The 21,332-nt window shown below is 57.3% G+C and overlaps 1 protein-coding gene across 1 annotated transcript; it reads right to left on the reverse strand.

The window, feature by feature from the left end:
* Positions 1-2,222: 2,222 nt before the first annotated feature.
* LOC136570317 (kallikrein-14-like) lies at positions 2,223-19,847 on the reverse strand. The gene is made up of 8 exons (XM_066570820.1): positions 19,832-19,847; positions 15,706-15,810; positions 8,662-8,718; positions 8,325-8,357; positions 8,014-8,176; positions 5,764-6,011; positions 3,838-3,974; positions 2,223-2,378 (listed from the first exon to the last, which is right to left on the reverse strand). Exons 1-8 carry the CDS (start codon positions 19,845-19,847, stop codon positions 2,223-2,225), a joined length of 915 nt encoding a protein of 304 aa, XP_066426917.1.
* Positions 19,848-21,332: the final 1,485 nt, after the last annotated feature.

Below are 21,332 nucleotides of genomic sequence, written 5' to 3' on the forward strand. Positions count from 1 at the left end.
GCTCCACAATGGCCCCAGCGTCCCCAGAATGTCCCCAAGGTGTCCCCGAAGTGTCTCTGAAATGTCCCCAGGGTGTCCCCAAAGTGTCCCCAGGGGCGTCCTGAGGTGTCCCCAAAATGTCCCCAGGGTGTCTCTGAAATGTCCCCAGGATGTCCCCAAGGGGTCCCTGAGGTGTCCCCAGGGTGGCTCCAAAACGTCCCCAAGGGGTCCCTGAGGTGTCCCCAGGGTGGCTCCAAAACGTCCCCAAGGTGTCCCCAGGGTGTCCCCAAGGTGTCCCCAAGGTGTCCCCAGGGGCGTCCTGAGGTGTCCCCAAGGTGTCCCCAAGGTGTCCCCAGCAATGTCCCCAAGGTGGTCTTGGGATGTCCCCAAGGGGTCCCCAACAATGTCCCCAAAGTGTCCCTGAGGTGTCCCCAAAGTGTCCCTGAGGTGTCCCCAAAGTGCTCTCAGGGTGTCCCCACAGTGTCCCCAAAGTGTCCCTGAGGTGTCCCCAGGATGTCTCCAAGGGGTCCCCAACGATGTCCCCAAAGTGTCCCCGTGATGTCCCCAAGGTGGCTGCAAAACATCCCCAAGGTGTCCCCACAATGGCCCCAAAGTGTCCCCAAGGTGTCCCCATGATGGCCTCGGAGGTTCCCGTGATGTCCCCACAGTGTCCCCAGAGTGTCCCCAAGGTGTCCCCAAGGGTGTCCCCAAGGTGTCCCCAAGGTGTCCCCATGATGGCCTCGGAGGTTCCCAGGATGTCCCTGAGGTGTCCCCAAGGTGTCCCCAAGGTGTCCCCACGATCCCTCCAAGGTGTCCCCAGGGCGGTCCTGAAATGTCCCCAAAGTGTCGCCAAGGTGGCTCCAAAATGTCCTCGGGGTGTCCCCAAGGTGTCCCTGAGGTGTCCTTCAAGTGTCCCCAGGGTGTCCCCAGGGTGTCCCCAAAATGTCCCCAGGAGGTTCCTGAAGTGTCCCCAAGATGTCCCCAGGGTCACCCCCAGATGTCCCCAGGGTGTCCCCAAAATGTCCCCAAAATGTCCCCGAGGTGTCCCCAAGGTGTCCCCAAGGTGTCCCCAAGGTGTCCCCAGGGTGGCCAATGGCGAGAGACACCAGCAGGGGGCGCCCCAGTGCTCCCAGTCCCTCCCAGTCCCTCCCAGTTTGTCCCAGTTCCATCTCTCGGGGTTTTTTCCATTTTTTCTTTATTTCCCCCCCAAATCCCCGTTGGTCACTGCTGGTCACTCATTGGTCACTGCTGGTCACTCATTGGTCACTCATGGTTGTTGTTGGTCACTGCTGGTCACTGTTGGTCCCCATTGGTCACTTGTGGTCACTGTTGGTCACTGTTGGTCCCCGTTGGTCACTCATGGTCACTTGTGGTCACTGTTGGTCACTGTTGGTCCCCGTTGGTCACTCATGGTCACTTGTGGTCACTGTTGGTCACTCGTGGTCCCCGTTGGTCACTCACGGTCACTCATGGTCACTGCTGGTCACTCTTGGTCCCCGTTGGTCACTCATGGTCACTTGTGGGCACTGTTGGTCACTGTTGGTCCCCATTGGTGACTCATGGTCACTTGCAGTCACTGCTGGTCACTGGTGGTCCCTCATTGGTCACTGCTGGTCCCTCATTGGTCGCTGCTGGTCAGTGCTGGTCCCTCATTGGTCGCTTCTGGTCAGTGCTGGTCCCTCATTGGTCAGTGTTGGTCACTGTTGGTCACTCATTGGTCACTGGTTGCTGGTCACTCATCGGTCACTGTTGGTCACTCATCGGTCGCTGCTGGTCCCTCATTGGTCACTCCTGGTCAGTGCCGGTCCCTCATTGGTCACTCATTGGTCGCTGTTGGTCAGTGCCGGTCCCTCATTGGTCGCTGCTGGTCCCTCATTGGTCGCTGCTGGTCAGTGCCGGTCCCTCATTGGTCGGTGCTGGTCGGTGCTGGTCCCTCATTGGTCAGTGTTGGTCACTGTTGGTCACTCATTGGTCGCTGCTGGTCCCCATTGGTCACTGCTGGTCGGCGCTGGTCCCTCATTGGTCACTGTTGGTCCCCGTTGGTCACTGCTGGTCCCTCATTGGTCACCCCTGGTCAGTGCCGGTCCCTCATTGGTCGGTGTTGGTCAGTGCTGGTCCCTCATTGGTCACCCCTGGTCAGTGCTGGTCCCTCATTGGTCACTCCTGGTCACTGCCGGTCCCTCATTGGTCGGTGTTGGTCAGTGCTGGTCCCTCATTGGTCACTCCTGGTCAGTGCTGGTCCCTCATTGGCCGGCGCCGATGACGCGGCGGATCCAGGGCGTGGCCCGGCAGACGTTGCTGTAGACGCCGGGGTTCCCGCGCTGCCCGCACACGGCCAGGCCCCAGGAGACCACGCCCTGCAGGTACCCCCCGCACACCAGCGGCCCACCTGAGTCACCCTGCAACAGGTGAGAGAGACAGGTGAGAGACACCTGAGACACACCTGAGACACACCTGAGACACACCTGAGTCACCCTGCAACAGGTGAGAGAGACAGGTGAGAGACACCTGAGACACACCTGAGACACACCTGAGACACACCTGAGTCACCCTGCAACAGGTGAGAGAGACACAGGTGAGAGACAGGTGAGACACACCTGAGAGACACCTGAGACACACCTGAGACACCCTGCAACAGGTGAGAGAGACAGGTGAGAGACAGGTGAGACACACCTGAGACACACCTGAGACACACCTGAGACACCCTGCAACAGGTGAGACACACCTGAGACACCCTGCAACAGGTGAGAGACAGGTGAGAGACACCTGAGACACACCTGAGACACACCTGAGACACCCTGCAACAGGTGAGAGACAGGTGAGAGACACCTGAGACACACCTGAGACACACCTGAGTCACCCTGCAACAGGTGAGAGAGACACAGGTGAGAGACAGGTGAGACACACCTGAGACACACCTGAGTCACACCTGAGTCACCCTGCAACAGGTGAGACACAGGTGAGAGACACCTGAGACACACCTGAGACACACCTGAGTCACACCTGAGTCACCCTGCAAGAGGTGAGACACACCTGAGTCACACCTGAGTCACACCTGAGTCACCCTGCAACAGGTGAGAGACAGGTGAGAAACACCTGAGACACACCTGAGTCACACCTGAGTCACCCTGCAACAGGAAATGGGTGAGACACAGGTGAGAGACAGGTGAGACACACACACACCTGGGATACACCTGAGACACACCTGAGTCACCCTGGAACAGGTGAGACACACACACCTGAGATACACCTGGGATACACCTGAGAGACAGGTGAGATACACCTGGCACAGGCACAGACACACCTGGGACACACCTGGGGCCCACCTGGTACAGGTACAGACACACCTGGCACACACACCTGGGCACACACACCTGGGCACACACCTGGCACACACACCTGGCACAGGTACAGACACACCTGGCACAGGTACAGACACACCTGGCACACACACCTGGCACACACACCTGGCACAGGTACAGGCACACCTGGGGCACACACACCTGGCACACACACCTGGCACAGGTACAGACACACCTGGGCACACACACCTGGCACACACACCTGGCACACACACCTGGCACACACACCTGGCACAGGTACAGGCACACCTGGCACACACACCTGGGCACTCACCTGGCACAGGTACAGGCACACCTGGCACACACACCTGGCACAGGTACAGGCACACCTGGGGCACACCTGTTCCCTCACCTGGCAGGAGTCGACGCCGCCCTGGGGCACACCTGCGCAGAACATGTTGCACACCTGGGCACACACCTGGCACACACACCTGGCACAGGTACACACACACCTGGCACAGGTACAGGCACACCTGGGGCACACCTGTTCCCTCACCTGGCAGGAGTCGACGCCGCCCTGGGGCACACCTGCGCAGAACATGTTGCGGGTGACGGCGCTGCCGTAGGCGCGGGCGCACTGCTCGGGCCCGAAGGTCTGCACCTGCGCGCACTGCAGGTCCCGCGGCAGCTTGGCTGCACAGGTGAGACAGGTGAGCACAGGTGAGCACAGGTGAGGAGAGAAAAACCAAAAAACCCCAAAAATCCCCGGGTTTGGGTCAGCAGAACCCAAAATCCCCCGGATTTGCCCCATTCCGGGGCCGTTCCCAGCCTTGGTGGAACCCAAAACCTCCCTGGACCCGCCCAGGTGAGCACAGGTGAGGGACAGGTGAGGCGAAACCCAGAAATCCCCATTTTGGGTCAGCAGAACCCAAAATCCCCCCCAAAATCTCCGTTTTTGGTAAATGGAACCCAAAATCCCCTGGATTTGCCTCATTCTGGGACCGTTCCCAGCCCCAAAGGTGATGGTGGGACCCCAGAACACCTGCACAGGTGAGCGACAGGTGAGGCGAGAAAACCCAAAAAACCCCAAAAATCTCCATTTTTGTTCAGCAGAACCCAAAATCCCCCGGATTTGCCCCATTCCGGGGCCGTTCCCAGCCTTGGTGGAGCCCAAAACCTCCCTGGACCCGCCCAGGTGAGCACAGGTGTGCCCAGGTGTGCCCAGGTACCTCCAGGTGATTTGGTGGTGCCCCACCCGGACACGCTGCAGTTCTGCCCCGCCCGGGGACACCTGAGACACACCCGAGACACACCTGGGACACACCTGGGACACACCTGGGACACACCTGAGATACACCTGGGACACACCTGGGACACACCTGGGACACACCTGGGACACACCTGGGACACACCTGAGACACACCTGGGACACACCTGAGATACACCTGGGACACACCTGGGACACACCTGAGACACACCTGGGACACACCTGAGATACACCTGGGACACACCTGGGACACACCTGAGATACACCTGAGGACACACCTGGGACACACCTGAGATACACCTGGACACACCTGGGACACACCTGAGATACACCTGAGGACACACCTGGGACACACCTGAGATACACCTGGGACACACCTGGGATACACCTGAGACACACCTGGGACACACCTGGGACACACCTGGGACACACCTGAGATACACCTGAGAGACACCTGGGACACACCTGAGATACACCTGAGATACACCTGGGACACACCTGGGACACATCTGGGGCACACCTGAGACACACCTGAGACCCCACCTGGTCTCCATCAGAAGCTCCAGAGACCACACCTGAGAACCCACCTGGTCTCATAAAGAGCTCCATGAACCTCACCTGAGGGCACACCTGGGACACACCTGAGACACACCTGAGATACACCCAGGATACACCTGGGACACACCTGAGACACACCTGGGACACACCTGGGACCGCACCTGGACTCCATAAGGAGCTCCAGAGACCTCACCTGGGACACACCTGATCCCTCCCTGACCCTCCCCCACCTGTGCCCAGGTACCTCCAGGTGATTTGGTGGTGCCCCACCCGCTGACGCTGCAGTTCTGCCCTGCCCGGGGACACCTGGGACACACCTGGGACACACCTGAGACACACCTGGGACACACCTGAGATACACCTGAGACACACCCGAGACACACCCGGGATACACCTGAGATACACCTGGGACACACCTGGGACCCCACCTGGACTCCATCAGGAGCTCCAGAGACCTCACCTGAGAACCCACCTGGGACCTCACCTGGTCTCATAAAGAGCTCCATGAACCTCACCTGAGGACACACCTGGGACACACCTGGGACCGCACCTGGACTCCATAAGGAGCTCCAGAGACCTCACCTGGGACCTCACCTGGGACCCCACCTGGGACACACCTGATCCCTCCCTGACCCTCCCCCACCTGTGCCCAGGTACCTCCAGGTGATTTGGTGGTGCCCCACCCGCTGACGCTGCAGTTCTGCCCCGCCCGGGGACACCTGGGCGCGGGGCGGATTTTCTTGACGCGGGGCCCGAAGCGCACAGGTGCGTCCAGGCGCAGCAGCATGAAGTCGTTGTCGTTGCGCCGGGGGTTGTAGCCGGGGTGCACCTGGAGGCGCGAGACGCGGCGCACCTGGCCCGTACCTGCCCGGAGCGTGTTGGTGCCGATCAGCACCTGCAGGTCCCTGCAAAGGTGACACAGGTGAGATGGGACAGGTGAGAGGGGACAGGTGACACAGGACAGGTGACACAGGACAGGTGAGATGGGACAGGTGACACAGGTGAGAGGGGACAGGTGACACAGGTGAGCGCACCTGGCCCGTACCTGCCCGGAGTGTGTTGGTGCCGATCAGCACCTGCAGGTCCCTGCAAAGGTGAGAGGGGACAGGTGGGACAGGTGAGAGGGGACAGGTGAGCACAGGACACGTGAGATGGAGCTCCATGGGACAGGTGGGATGGGACAGGTGAGCACAGGTGACACAGGACAGGTGACACGGGACAGGTGACACAGGTGAGCACACCTGGCCCGTACCTGCCCGGAGCGTGTTGGTGCCGATCAGCACCTGGAGGTCCCTGCAAAGGTGAGAGGGGACAGGTGGGACAGGTGACACAGGTGAACACAGGTGAGAGGGGACAGGTGACACAGGACAGGTGACACGGGACAGGTGAGAGGGGACAGGTGACACAGGTGAGAAGGGACAGGTGACACAGGACAGGTGAGAGGGGACAGGTGACACAGGTGAGCGCACCTGGCCCGTACCTGCCCAGAGGGTGTTGGCACCAATCAGCACCTGGAGATCCCTGCAAAGGTGACACAGGTGAGAGGGGACAGGTGGGATGGGACAGGTGAGCACAGGACACCTGAGATGGAGCTCCATGGGACAGGTGACACAGGGGAGAGGGGACAGGGGACACAGGACAGGTGAGATGGGACAGGTGAGACAGGGAGGGGACAGGTGGGATAGGACAGGTGAGCTGGGACAGGTGTCACCACCCAGCCAGGTGTATCCCAGGTGTATCCCAGGTGTATCCCAGGTGTGGTTTTATCCCCCTCAGGTGTAGCTGAGATGTGTCCAGGTGTGCCCAGCTGTGTCTGTACCTGTACCCAGGTGTGCCCAGGTGTGTGTAACCCATCCCAGCTGTGCCCAGGTGTGCCCAGGTGCCCCCAGGTGTGTGTGTTACCTGTCCCAGGTGTGCCCAGATGTCCCCTCACCTGATTGGCTGTTTGCAGTGCACGGCCATCAGCACCCACCGGGCTCCCAGGTGTGCCCAGGTGTGCCCAGGTGTGTGTGTAACCCATCCCAGCTGTGCCCAGCTGTGCCCAGGTGTGTGTGTACCCTATCCCAGGTGTGCCCAGGTGCCCCCAGGTGTGCCCAGGTGTGCCCGTACCTATCCCAGGTGTGCCCAGCTGTGCCCAGGTGTGTGTGTACCCTATTCCAGGTGTGCCCAGGTGCGCCCAGGTGTGCCCTCACCTGATTGGCTGCTTGCAGTGCGCCACCGTCAGCACCCACCAGGTGCCCCCAGCTGTGCCCAGGTGTGTGTGTACCCTATCCCAGGTGTGCCCAGGTGTGCCCAGGTGTGCCCATACCTATCCCAGGTGTGTCTGTACCTATCCCAGGTGTGCCCAGGTGTGTGTGTACCCTATCGCAGGTGTGCCCAGGTGCCCCCAGGTGCCCCCAGGTGTGTCTGTACCTGTGCCCAGGTGTGCCCAGGTGTGTGTGTACCTGTACCCAGCTGTGCCCAGGTGTGCCCAGGTGTGCCCAGGTGTGTCTGTACCTGTACCCAGGTGTGCCCAGGTGTGTCTGTACCTGTACCCAGGTGTGCCCAGGTGTGCCCAGGTGTGCCCGTACCTATCCCAGGTGTGCCCAGGTGTGTCTGTACCTGTACCCAGGTGTGCCCAGGTGTGCCCAGGTGTGCCCGTACCTATCCCAGGTGTGCCCAGGTGCGCCCAGGTGTGTCTGTACCTGTACCCAGGTGTGTCTGTACCTGTACCCAGGTGTGCCCAGGTGTGCCCAGGTGTGTCTGTACCTGTACCCAGGTGTGCCCAGGTGTGTGTGTACCCTATCCCAGGTGTGCCCAGGTGTGTCTGTACCTGTACCCAGGTGTGCCCAGGTGTGCCCATACCTATCCCAGGTGTGCCCAGGTGTGTCTGTACCTGTACCCAGGTGTGCCCAGGTGTGCCCTCACCTGATTGGCTGCTTGCAGTGCGCCGCCGTCAGCACCCACTGGGCGGCCACGAGGCTCCCCCCGCACAGGATCTGCCCCCGCTTGATCAGCGCCACCTGGAACGGGCGCTGGGCCACGGAGCAGGGCCGGCCCCCGATGATCCGCGACTCGTCCTCCTCGGGAACTGCAAAATGGGGCGGAAACACGGGAAAACGGGAAAAATGTGAAAAAACGGCAAAAAACGGGGAAAAAACGGCGAAAAACGGTGAAAAAATGGGGAGAAATGGGGGGAAATGGGAAAAATGGGCACCGGGCCACGGAGCAGGGCCGGCCCCCGATGATCCACGACTCGTCCTCCTCGGGAACTGCAAAATGGGGCGGAAAACGGGGAAAACGGGAAAAATGTGAAAAAACGGCAAAAAACGGGGAAAAAACGGCGAAAAACGGTGAAAAAATGGGGAAAAAACGGCAAAAAACGGTGGAAAAATGGGAAAAATGGCGGAAAATGGGGAAAAATGGGGGGGAAATGGGGAAAAGATCCACGATGTGTCCTCCTTGGGAACTGGGGTGAAAAACGGGGGAAATGGGAAAAATGGTGAAAAAATGGGGAAAACGGGGAAAAATGGGGCAAAAATAGGGGAAAAATGGGGGAAATTTCCTGGAACGGGCACCGGGCCACGGAGCAGGGCCGGCCCCCGATGATCCGCGACTCGTCCTCCTCGGGAACTGCAAAATGGGGTGAAAAATGAGGAAAACGGGAAAAATGTGAAAAAACGGGGAAAAAATGGGGAAAAAACGGCGAAAAACGGTGAAAAAATGGGAAAAAATGGTGAAAAAATGGGAAAAATGGGGGAAAAATGGGAAAAATGGGGGAAAATGGGGAAAAATGGGATAAAAATGGGGGGGAAATGGGGAAAAGATCCATGATGTGTCCTCCTTGGGAACTGGGCAAAAAAGTTGGGAAAATGGGAAAAATGGTGAAAAAAATGGGGGGAAAAATGGGAAAAATGGGAAAAAATGGGTAAAAATGGGATAAAAATGGGGGGGAAATGGGGAAAAGATCCATGATGTGTCCTCCTTGGGAACTGGGGTGAAAAACGGGGAAAATGGGAAAAATGTGAAAAAAAATGAAAAAACTGAGAAAAAATGGGGGAAAACGGTGAAAAAATGGGGGAAAAATGGAGGGAAAATGGGATAAAAATGGGGGGAAATAGGGAAAAGATCCACGACGTGTCCTCCTTGGGAACTTGGGCAAAAAAATTGGGAAAATGGGAAAAATGGTGAAAAAAATGAAAAAACTGGGAAAATCAGTAAAAAATGGGGGGAAATGATGAGAAAATTGTGAAAAAAAGGGGAAAAATCGGGAAAAAATGGGGAAATGATCAGTGACTTGTGCTCCTCGGGAACTGGGGCAAAAAACAGGGAAAATGGGAAAAATGGTGAAAAAATGGGGAAAAAAATGGGAAAAATGGGGGAAAATGGGAAAAAATGGGGGGAAAATGGGGAAATGATCGATGACTTGTCCTCCTTCAGAACTGGGGCAAAAAATGGGGAAAATGGGGGGAGAATGGGAAAAAATGGGGGGGAAAATGGGAAAAAATTGGGGAAATGGTGGAAAATGGGGAAAATTGGAAGAAAATGGGAAAAAATGGGGAAAAACTGGGAGAAAATGAGAAAAATTGGAAAAAATGGGAAAAAACGGGAGAAATGGGAGAAAAAAATTGGAAAAAAATCGGGAGAACACCTGGGAATTTTGTCCCAAAAAAGGAGAAAAAATGGTGGGAAAAGGGGAAAAAAAAGGGAAAAAATGGGGAAAACATGGGAAAAAAGTGGAAATTGGCAGGAAAAATGAGGGAAAAAGGAAAAAAAAATGGGAGGAAAGGGAGAAAATGAGGAATTGACCAAAAAATGGAGAATTTTAGGGAATTTGGGGCAAAAAGAAAAGGGAGAAATGGGGGAAAAACAACCAAAAAAAAAAGGAAAATTTGAATTTTAGAAAATCCCAAAATTTCCATTCCTGGGGGGTTTGGGTGGGGCCAGGTGTGGTGATGTGATGGCTGAGCGGCCAATCAGGGGGCACGGAAAGGTGTGACGTCATTGAGGGGTCATGGAGGTCACGTGGGTGGGGTCATGGAGGTCACGTGGGTGGGGTCAGGGTCTCACCTGGGTGGGGTCAGGTCTCACCTGGGTGGGGTCAGGGTCTCACCTGGGTGGGGTCAGGGTCTCACCTGGGTGGGGTCCTGAGCTGGGTGGGGTCAGGTCTCACCTGCCCAGGACATTCCAAGCACACCCAGATGGGCCAAGAACGAGGTTGGCGTCACCTGGGGCCACCTGGGCTTACCTGGGGAAGGAGCTCCTTGGCCACCTGGACCTGGGGCCACCTGGACCTTGGGACCACCTGGACCTGTGGCCACCTGGACCTTGGGATCACCTGGACCACGATCACCTGGATCCTCTGGCCACCTGGACCCTGTGGTCACCTGAACCTTGTGGCCACCTTGGCCATGGTCACCTGGTCCTTTGGGCCACCTGGACCTTGGGACCATCTTGAACCTGTGACCACCTGGACTCCATGACCACCTGGACCCTGTGGCCATCTTGGCCATGGTCACCTGGACCTTGGGACCACCTGGACTTTGTGGCCACCTGGACCCTGTGGCCATCTTGGCCACAACTTGAACTTTGTGACCGCCTTGACCATAAACACCTGGACATCGTGACCACCTTGAGAGTGACCACCTGGACTTTGGGACCATCTTGACCATGACCACCTGGACCTTGGGATCACCTTGAACCTGTGGTCACCTGGACCCTGCGATCACCTTGGCCATGGTCACCTGGACCCTGTGACCAACTGGACCCTGTGGTCACCTGGATCTTGTGGCCACCTTGGCCATGGTCACCTGGACCTTTGGGCCACCTGGACCTTGGGACCATCTTGACCATGACCACCTGGACCCTGTGGCCACCTGGACTTTGTGGCCATCTCGAACCCCTGACCGCCACCTTGGCCATGGTCACCTTGACCCTGTGACCAACTGGACCTTGTGGCCACCTGGACCCTGTGGCCACCTTGACCACAACTTGAACTTTGTGACCACCTTGACCATAAACACCTGGACATCGTGACCACCTTGAGAGTGACCACCTGGACCTGTGACCACCTGGACCTGTGACCACCTTGGCCGTGGTCACCTGGACCTGTCACCACCTTCACCCTCTGACCATCTGGACCTTGGGATCACCTTGAGCCTGTGTCCACCCTGAGAGTGACCACCCGGACCTGTGGTGACCCTGAGAAGTGACCACCTGGACCTGTGACCACCTGGACCTGTGACCACCTGGACCTGTGACCACCTTGGCCATGGTCACCTGGTCCTTTGGGCCACCTGAACCCTGTGACCACCTTGACCATGAGCACCTTGACCACCTGAGGGTGACCATCTGAGCCCCATGACCACCTGAACCTTGTGCCCACCTGACCCCGTGCCCACCTGGACCCCGTGCCCACCTGAACCCTGTGCCCACCTGAACCTTGTGCCCACCTGAACCTTGTGCCCACCTGACCCTGTGCCCACCTGAACCTTGTGCCCACCTGAACCTTGTGCCCACCTGGACCCTGTGACCACCTGGACCTTGTGACCACCTGGACCTTGTGCCCACCTGGACCCCGTGCCCACCTGACCCTGTGCCCACCCGGAGGCCCCGCCCCCTGTCCCGGTGGCCCCGCCCCCAGCGTGGGTGGTTCCTGCGTCCCAGGGTTGGGACATGGGCCCCGCGGGACTGGTGGGACTGGTGGGACTGGTGGGGTGGGGTGGGGTGGGACGGGGACCCTGCCCGGCCCTGGAATCCCGGAACTCCTCCCACGGACTGTGGGGACATCCTGGAGGAGATCTGCTCCCACCCCGGCTCACCTGAGCTCACCTGGTCACACCTGAGCTCACCTGGTCACACCTGAGCTCATCTGAGCTCCCCTGGTCCCATCTGAGCTCACCTGGTCACACCTGAGCTCACCTGGTCCCATCTGAGCTCACCTGAGCTCCCCTGGTCCCATCTGAGCTCCCCTGGTCCCATCTGAGCTCACCTGGTTACACCTGAGCTCACCTGAGCTCCCCTGGTCCCATCTGAGCTCCCCTGGTCCCATCTGAGCTCACCTGGTCCCATCTGAGCTCACCTGGTCACACCTGAGCTCACCTGAGCTCTCCTGGTCCCATCTGAGCTCCCCTGGTCACACCTGACCCCACCAGTGACCGCCTGGACATTGGGAGCACCTGGACTTCATGACCACCTTGAGCACATTGAGAGTGACCACCTTGACCGTGACCACCTTGACCGTGACCACCTGGACCCTGTGACCACCTTGACCCTGTGACCACCTTGACCCTGTGACCACCTGAACCCTGTGACCACCTGGACCATGTGACCACCTGAACCCTGTGACCACCTGAACCCTGTGACCACCTGAACCCTGTGACCACCTGGACCATGTGACCACCTTGACCATGAGCACCTGGACCCTGTAACCACCTGGGCCCTGTGACCACCTGGGCCCTGTGACCACCTTGACCATGACCACGTGGACATGGAGGTCACCACGACCTTCTGACCACGTGGACAGTGACCCCCCCTGGACCTTGTGACCACCATGACACCTTGTCCACCTGGACCCTGTGACCGCCTTGAGAGTGACCATCACCTGCACCTGGGGACCACCTTGACCATGACCACCTTGACCCTGTGACCACCTGGACTTCATGACCACCTGGACCTTGGGACCACCTGGACCTTGGGACCACCTGGACCCTGTGACCACCTGGGCCCTGTGACCACCTGGACCCTGGGACCACCTTGACCCTGTGACCACCTGGACTTCATGACCACCTGGACCCTGGGACCACCTGGACCTTGGGACCACCTGGACTTCATGACCACCTTGACCGTGACCACCTGGGCCCTGTGACCACCTTGACCGTGACCACCTTGACCATCACCACCTTGACCCTGTGACCACCTGGACTTCATGACCACCTGGACCTTGGGACCACCTTGACCCCTTGACCACCTTGACCCTGTGACCACCTGGACTTCATGCCCACCTTGACCGGGACCACCTGGACCTTGGGACCACCTGGACTTCGTGACCACCTTGACCATCACCACCTGGACTTTGTGACCACCTGGACCTTGGGACCACCTGGACCATGACCAGAGTGACCACCTTGACCTGTGACTGCCTTGAGTGACCACCTGGGCTTCATGACCACCTTGACCCTGTGACCACCTGGACCCTGTGACCACCTGGACCTTGGGACCACCTGGACCCTGGGACCACCTTGACCCTGTGACCACCTGGACCTTGGGACCACCTGGACTTCATGACCACCTTGACTGTGACCACCTGGACCCTGTGACCACCTGGACATTGTGAGTGACCACCTTGAGAGTGACCACCTGGGCCCTGTGACCACCTTGACCCCTTGACCACCTTGACCATCACCACCTGGACCCTGTGACCACCTGAACGCTGTGACCACCTGGACAGTGACCACCTGGACCTTGGGACCACCTGGACCATGACCAGAGTGACCACCTTGACCCTGTGACCACCTGGACCTTGGGACCACCTGGACCTTGGGACCACCTGGACCATGACCAGAGTGACCACCTTGACCTGTGACTGCCTTGAGTGACCACCTGGGCTTCATGACCACCTTGACCCTGGGACCACCTGGACCTTGGGACCACCTGGACTTCATGACCACCTTGACCGTGACCACCTTGACCCCTTGACCACCTTGACCCCTTGACCACCTTAACCATCACCACCGTGACCGGGACCACCTGGACATTGTGAGTGACCACCTTGAGAGTGACCACCTGGACCTTGGGACCACCTGGACCCTGTGACCACCTTGACCGGGACCACCTGGACTTCGTGACCACCTTGACCACCTTGAGTGACCACCTTGACCATGACCACCAAAACCCCAAAACCTCCAACCCCAAAACCCTAAAACCCCAAACCCAGAGTTCCCCAAAAACCCCAAATCCCCAAAATCCCAAAATCCCAGCCCCCAAAATCCCCAACCCCAAATTTTAAAACTGAAAACCCAAAACCTCAAAACCCAAAACCCCCAAACCCCCAAATCCCAAACCCCAAAATCCCCAAACCCCCAAAACCCCAAAATCCCAAACCCAAAATCCCAAAAACCCAAACCCCAAAAAGCAAAAATCCCAAATCCCCAAGCCCGGAGTTCCCAAAAACCCAAAACCCCCAAAGCCCCAAAACCCCCAAAGCCCCAAACCTAAACCCCAAAATTCCCCAAATAATTCCTGAAATTCCCCAAATCCCTGAAAGTCCCTAAGTTGTTCCTGAAATTCCCCAAAACCCCCCAAATAATTCCCGAAATTCCTGAAATCGTTTTCGAAATTCCCAATTCGGGTTCCCAAGGTCCCCCAAAGAATTCCTGAAACGATTCCGAAATTCCAGAAATTCCTGAAGTTCCCGAAATAATTCCCCAAAAATCTCAAAATTATTCCAAATATTCCTGAGATCCACCCTGAATATTCCCCAAATTATTCCCAAAATAGTTCACGAAATTCCCAAAACAATTCTTGGAATTGTTCCTGAAATTCCCCAAAAACTCCCAAAATTCCTGAAACCATTCCCAGAATTTCCAGAATTCCCAAAACCATTCCCGAAATTCCCTAAATTCCCCATATTCCCAAAATTCTTCCCAAAATTCTTCCCAAAATTCCCGAATTTCTTCCCAAAATTATTCCCAAAAATTCCCCCAAATTCCCGAAATTATTCCCCAAATTCTTCCCCAAAATTCCCCCAAATTTCTGAAATTCTTCTCAAAATTCTTCCCAAAATTCCCCAAAATTCGTGAAATTATTCCTAAAATTATTCCCAAAATTCTTCCCGAAATTCTTCCCGAAATTCTTCCCAAAATTCTTCCCAAAAATTCCCCAAATTCTTCCCCAAATTATTCCCAAAAGTTCCCCAAAATTCACGAAATCCTTCCCAAAATTCTTCCCCGAAATTCTTCTCAAAATTCTTCCCCAAATTCCCCAAAATTCCCGAAATTCTTTTCAAAATTCTTCCCGAAATTCACCCCAAAATTATCCCCAAAATTCTTCTCAAAATTCTTCCCAAAATTATTCCCAAAAATTCCCCAAAATTCACTAAATTATTCCCAAAATTATTCCCAAAATTCCTCCCAAAATTCTTCCCAAAATTCTCGAAATTCTTCTCAAAATTCTTCCCAAAAATTCCCCAAAATTTGCGAAATTCTTCCCAAAATTCTTCCCAAAATTCCCAGAAATTCTTCTCAAAATTCTTCCCAAAAATTCCCCAAATTCTTCCCCAAATTATTCCCAAAAATTCCCCAAAATTCACTAAATTATTCCCAAAATTCTTCCCCAAATTCCCCAAAATTCCCGAAATTCTTTTCAAAATTCTTCCCGAAATTCACCCCAAAATTCCCAAAATTCTTCCCAAAGCTCCCCAAAATTCTTCCCCAAATTCTTCCCCAAAGTTCCCAAAATTCTTCTCGAAATTATTCCCGAAATTCTTACCAAAATTTCCCCCAACTTCCCAAAATTCCCCAAAATTCCCCCCAAAATTCTTCCCAAAATTCTCCCCCCCCCGATTTTCCCGAAATCCCCGGAATCGGCCCCAGCCCGCGGCGCTGCCCCTCCCCCACTCACGCTCGGCGCCGTTTCCCGCCCGCGCCGGGGCCGCGAGGAGGAGGAGGAGGAGGAGGAGCAGGAGCGGGGGGGCGGGGCCGAGGCCGAAGGCTCCGGGAGCCATTCCTGGGGGGGGGGAGGGGAGGGGAGAGAAAAACGCACCGGGAAACAACGGGTTAAAGGGGCGGGGCCAGCGGGAGAAAAGGGGCGGGGTTACAGCGAGAGGGACGCGGCGAGGGGCGGAGCCAACGTGAGGGGGGCACCGCGAGGGGGCGGGGTCACGGTGAGGGGGCGGAGCCAACGCTAGAGTGGCAAAGGGAGGGGGCGTGGCCAATGAGAGGTGGGCACAGCGAGGGGGCGTGGCCAATGAGAGGGGCGGGGCCAACGCGAGGGGGGCACAACGAGGGGGCGGGGTCACGGCGAGGGGCGTGGCTACAGCGAGGGGTGGGGGGGATTTGGGGGAATTTTTGGGGGAATTTTTGGGATTTTTTCGGGGGATTTTTTGGGAGTCCTGAATTCAGGTGAGATCCAGGTGGGGGTTTGGGGATTTTGGGGGGAATTTGGGGGAAATTTTTGGGGATTTTGGGAGCCGGGTGAGAACCAGGTGGAATTTTGGGGGAATTTGAGGGAATTTTGGGGATTTTTTGGGGAAATTTTTTGGGGTTTTTGGGAGTGATGAATTCAGGTGAGATCCAGGTGGGATTTTGGGGAAAGGTTTGGGGATTTCAGGGGGAATTTGGGGAAAATTTTGGGGATTTTGGGAGCCAGGTGAGATCCTGGGGGAATTTTGGGGAAATTTGGGAGAATTTTTGGGGATTTTTGGGGGAATTTTTGGGATTTTGGGAGCCAGGTGAGAGCCAGGTGGGTCCAGGTGAGATCCTGGGGGAATTTTGGGGGAATTTGAGGGAATTTTTGGGATTTTGGGGAAATTTTGGGGGGTTTGGGAGTCCTGAATTCAGGTGAGACCCAGGTGGGATTTTGGGGGGAAATTTTGGGGGAATTTTGGGGGGGATTTTGGGATTTTAGGATCCAGGTAAAATCCAGGCGAAATTTGGGGGAATTTTGGTGATTTTAGGGAATTTGGGGAGAATTCTTGGGATTTGGGGGGGGGGGTATTTGGGATTTTGGGAGAATTTTTTGGATTTTGGGAGCCAGGTAAAATCCAGGTGGGTCCAGGTGAGATCCAGGTGGGATTTGGGGGGAATTTTGGGGAATTTGGGAGAAATCTAAGGGAATTTTGGGAGGAATTTTGAGGATTTCGGGAGCCAGGTGAGATCCAGGTGAGATTTGGGGGGAATTTTGGGGATTTTGGGAGCCAGGTGAGATCCAGGTAAGAATTTGGGGGGAATTTGGGGAATTTTGGGGGGGAATTTTTGAGCTCTTGAATCCAGGTGAGATCCAGGTGGGATTTGAGAGAATTTTGGGGAATTTTGGGGAGTTTTGGGGGGGATTTTGGGATCTTGGGATCCAGGTAAGATCTCACCTGGATCCAAAACCCAAAAATCCCCCGCCCCAAAATCCCACCTGGATCGTGGCCACGCCCCCCAAAATCCCACCTGGATCGTGGCCACGCCCCCTCCCGGCCACCTGGATCACACCTGGATCCCAAAAGCCCAAAAAATTCCCCAAAAATTCCTGAAAATTCCCCAAAAATCCCACCTGGATCAGCCTCACCTGGCTCAGCCTCACCTGGATCACACCTGGATCCAAAAGCCAAAAAATTCCCCCAAAATTCCCCCAAAATTCCCCCAAAATTGCCAAAAATTCCCCAAAAATCTCACCTGGATTGGGGCTCACCTGGCTCAGACCTCACCTGGCTCAGACTTTACCTGGCTCAGATCTCACCTGGCTCACCTGGATCGGGGCTCACCTGGATCAGACCTTACCTGGATCAGCCTCACCTGGATCAGACTTTACCTGGCTCAGACCTTACCTGGCTCACCTGGATCGGTCTCACCTGGATTGGGGCTCACCTGGCTCAGATCTCACCTGGATCAGCCTCACCTGGATCAGACTTTACCTGGATCAGACTTTACCTGGCTCACCTGGATCGGCCTCACCTGGATCAGGGCTCACCTGGATCAGACCTTACCTGGATCAGACCTGTCAGGGCCTCACCTGGATTGGGACTCACCTGGCTCAGCCTCACCTGGATCAGACTTTACCTGGCTCAGACCTCACCTGGATCACCTGGATCGGGCTCACCTGGCTCGGGGCTCACCTGGCTCAGCCCCTACCTGGCTCACCCGGCTCTCACCTTTCGGGGCTCACCTGGATCGGGGCTCACCTGGTCCAGACTCACCTGGATCGGGGCTCACCTGGCTCAGATCTCACCTGGCTCACCTGGATCAGCCTCACCTGGCTCAGGGCTCACCTGGCTCAGACCTTACCTGGATCAGACTTTACCTGGCTCAGACCTGTCAGGGCCTCACCTGGATCGGGGCTCACCTGGTCCAGACTCACCTGGATTGGAGCTTACCTGGCTCAGACCTCACCTGGCTCAGACTTTACCTGGCTCAGATCTCACCTGGCTCACCTGGATCAGCCTCACCTGGATCAGGGCTCACCTGGCTCAGACCTTACCTGGATCAGACTTTACCTGGCTCAGACCTGTCAGGGCCTCACCTGGATCAGCCTCACCTGGATCGGGGCTCACCTGGCTCAGCCCCTACCTGGCTCACCCGGCTCTCACCTTTCGGGGCTCACCTGGCTCAGGATTCACCTGGATCGGGGCTCACCTGGCTCAGACCTTACTTGGATCAGACCTGTCAGGGCCTCACCTGGCTCAGATCTCACCTGGCTCACCTGGATCGGGCTCACCTGGCTCAGATCTCACCTGGCTCAGCCTCACCTGGCTCAGCCCCTACCTGGCTCACCCAGCTCTCACCTTTCGGGGTTCACCTGGATCGGGGCTCACCTGGATCGGACTCACCTGGCTCAGACCTTACTTGGATCAGACCTGTCAGGGCCTCACCTGGCCCAGACTCACCTGGCTCAGCCCCTACCTGGCTCACCCGGCTCTCACCTTTCGGGACTCACCTGGATCGGGGCTCACCTGGCTCAGGATTCACCTGGCTCAGACCTTACCTGGCTCACCTGTCAGAACTCACCTGGATCAGCCTCACCTGGATCAGCCCTTACCTGTCTCACCAGTCTCACCTGTTGGGACTCACCTGGATCGGGGCTCACCTGGCTCAGCCTCACCTGGATCGGACCTTACCTGGCTCACATGTCAGGGACTCACCTGGATCAGACTTTACCTGGCTCAGACCTCACCTGGATCATCTGGCTCAGACCTTACCTGGATCACCCTCACCTGGATCAGGGCTCACCTGGTCCAGATCTTACCTGGCTCACCTGGATCAGCCTCACCTGGCTCAGACTTTACCTGGCTCAGAGCTGTCAGGGACTCACCTGGCTCAGACCTCACCTGGATCGGACTTTACCAGCCTCACCTGGCCCAGATCTTACCTGGCTCACCTGGATCTCACCTGTCAGAACTCACCTGGCTCAGACCTTACTTAGATCAGACCTTACCTGGCTCACCTGTCAGAACTCACCTGGATCAGCCTCACCTGGATCAGCTCTTACCTGTCTCACCAGTCTCACCTGTTGGGACTCACCTGGATCAGCCTTACCTGGATCGGACCTTACCTGGATCGGACCTTACCTGGCTCACCTGTCAGGGGCTCACCTGGATCAGACTTTACCTGGCTCAGACCTCACCTGGCTCACCTGACTCACCTGTCAGGGGCTCACCTGGCTCAGACCTTACTTGGGTCAGACCTCACCTGGCTCACCAGTCTCACCTGTCAGGGCCTTACCTGGATCGGGACTCACCTGGCTCAACTGGCCCAGACCTTACCTGGCTCACCTGTTGGACTCACCTGGATCAGACTTTACCTGGCTCTCACCTGTCGGGACTCATCTGGATCAGGGCTCACCTGGCTCAGATCTCACCTGGATCAGCTCTCACCTGGCTCAGATCTCACCTGGCTCTCACCTGTCGGGACTCACCTGGCTCAGGGCTCACCTGGCTCTCACCTGTCAGGGCTCACCTGGCTCAGATCTCACCTGGCTCAGATCTCACCTGGATCAGACTTTACCTGGCTCTCACCTGTTGGGACTCACCTGGCTCAGATCTCACCTGGCTCAGATCTCATCCGGCTCTCACCTGTCGGGACTCACCTGGCTCAGATCTCACCTGGGACTCACCTGGATCGGGGCTCACCTGGATCGGGGCTCACCTGGCTCAGATCTCACCTGGATCGGGGCTCACCTGGCTCTCACCTGGCTCAGATCTCACCTGGATCAGGACTCACCTGGATCTCACCTGGCTCTCACCTGTCAGATCTCACCTGGCTCTCACCTGGCTCAGATCTCACCTGTCAGAACTCACCTGGCTCAGACCTTACCCGGCTCTCACCTGTCGGGACTCACCTGGATCGGGTCAGGAGCGGCCGAGCCGGGATCTCCCGGGCCGGGGATTTTTATAGGCCGGGGGGGCGGGGTTTGTTCGTTGTGGGCGTGGTTTGTTCGTTGTGGGCGGGGTTCGTTCCTTGTGGGCGGGGTTCGTTCGTTGTGGGCGGGGTTTGTTTGTTATGGACGGGTTTTGTTGTGGGCGGGGCGGTGACGTCAGCGGCGCCGTGGGCGGAGGCCCCGCCCCTCCCTGGCTTTGATCCGCCCCAGGAAGGGCCCGGGGGAGGGGAGGGGCAGCGGCCCCGCCCCCAGCGCTGAGCTCGGGCCTGGGCTGGGCCCAGACTGGGCCTGGGACTGGGCCTGGGACTGAACCTGGGACTGGGACTGAGCCTGGGACTGAACCTGGGCCTGGGACCGAGACTGAGCCTGGGACTGGGCCTGGGACTGAACCTGGGCCTGGGCTGGGCCTGGGACTGAACCTGGGACTGAACCTGGGCCTGGGACTGGGCTGGGCCTGGGCTGGGCCTGGGCTGGGCCTGGGACTGAGCCTGGGACTGAGCCTGGGACTGGGCCTGAACCCGGGACTGAGCCTGGGCTGGGCCCGGACTGGGACTGAGACTGAGCCTGGGACTGGGCCTGGGACTGGGCTGGGCCTGGGACTGAGCCTGAGCCGGGCCTAATCCTGAACCTGGGACTGAGCCTGGGACTGAGCCTGGGCTGGGACTGAGCTGGGCCCAGACTGAAACAAATCCTGAGCCTGGGACTAATCCTGAACCCGGGACTGAGCTTAATCCTGCCCCTAATCCTGGTCCTGAACCCGCTCCTGAGCTTAATCCTGCCCCTAATCCTGGTCCTGAGCCTGGGACTGAGCTTAATCCTGCCCCTGAGACTGATCCTGAGGTCAGTCCTGTCCCTAATCCTGGTCCTGAGCCTGGTCCTGAGCCTGGGACTGAGCCTGGGACTGAGACTAATCCTGGTCCTGAGCTTAACCCTGATCCTGATCCTGATCCTGATCCCAGCCCAGCTGTGACCCCAGGTGACCCCAGCTGTGACCCCAGGTGACCCCAGCTGTGACCCCAGCTGTGACCCCAGGTGACCCCAGGTGACCCCAGCTGTGTCCCCTCCCCCAGGCCCCCCTTGGCCCCACCTGTGCACACCTGTGCCATGGGAGCAGGGGACACCTGAGGGACAGTGAGGGGACACAGGAGAGACACCTGAGGGACACCTGA

The sequence above is a fragment of the Molothrus aeneus genome, unplaced genomic scaffold (genome assembly GCF_037042795.1).
Source record: "Molothrus aeneus isolate 106 unplaced genomic scaffold, BPBGC_Maene_1.0 scaffold_30, whole genome shotgun sequence".
In the NCBI taxonomy this organism is placed as follows: domain Eukaryota; kingdom Metazoa; phylum Chordata; class Aves; order Passeriformes; family Icteridae; genus Molothrus; species Molothrus aeneus.

Coding starts and splice junctions, on each gene's coding strand:
- LOC136570317 (XM_066570820.1), bottom strand. Junction 8,719..15,705: donor GGCGGGAAACGGCGCCGAGC/GTGAGTGGGGGA, acceptor CCCATTTTGCAG/TTCCCGAGGAGGACGAGTCG. Junction 6,012..8,013: donor CACTGCAAGCAGCCAATCAG/GTGAGGGCACAC, acceptor TCACCTTTGCAG/GGACCTGCAGGTGCTGATCG.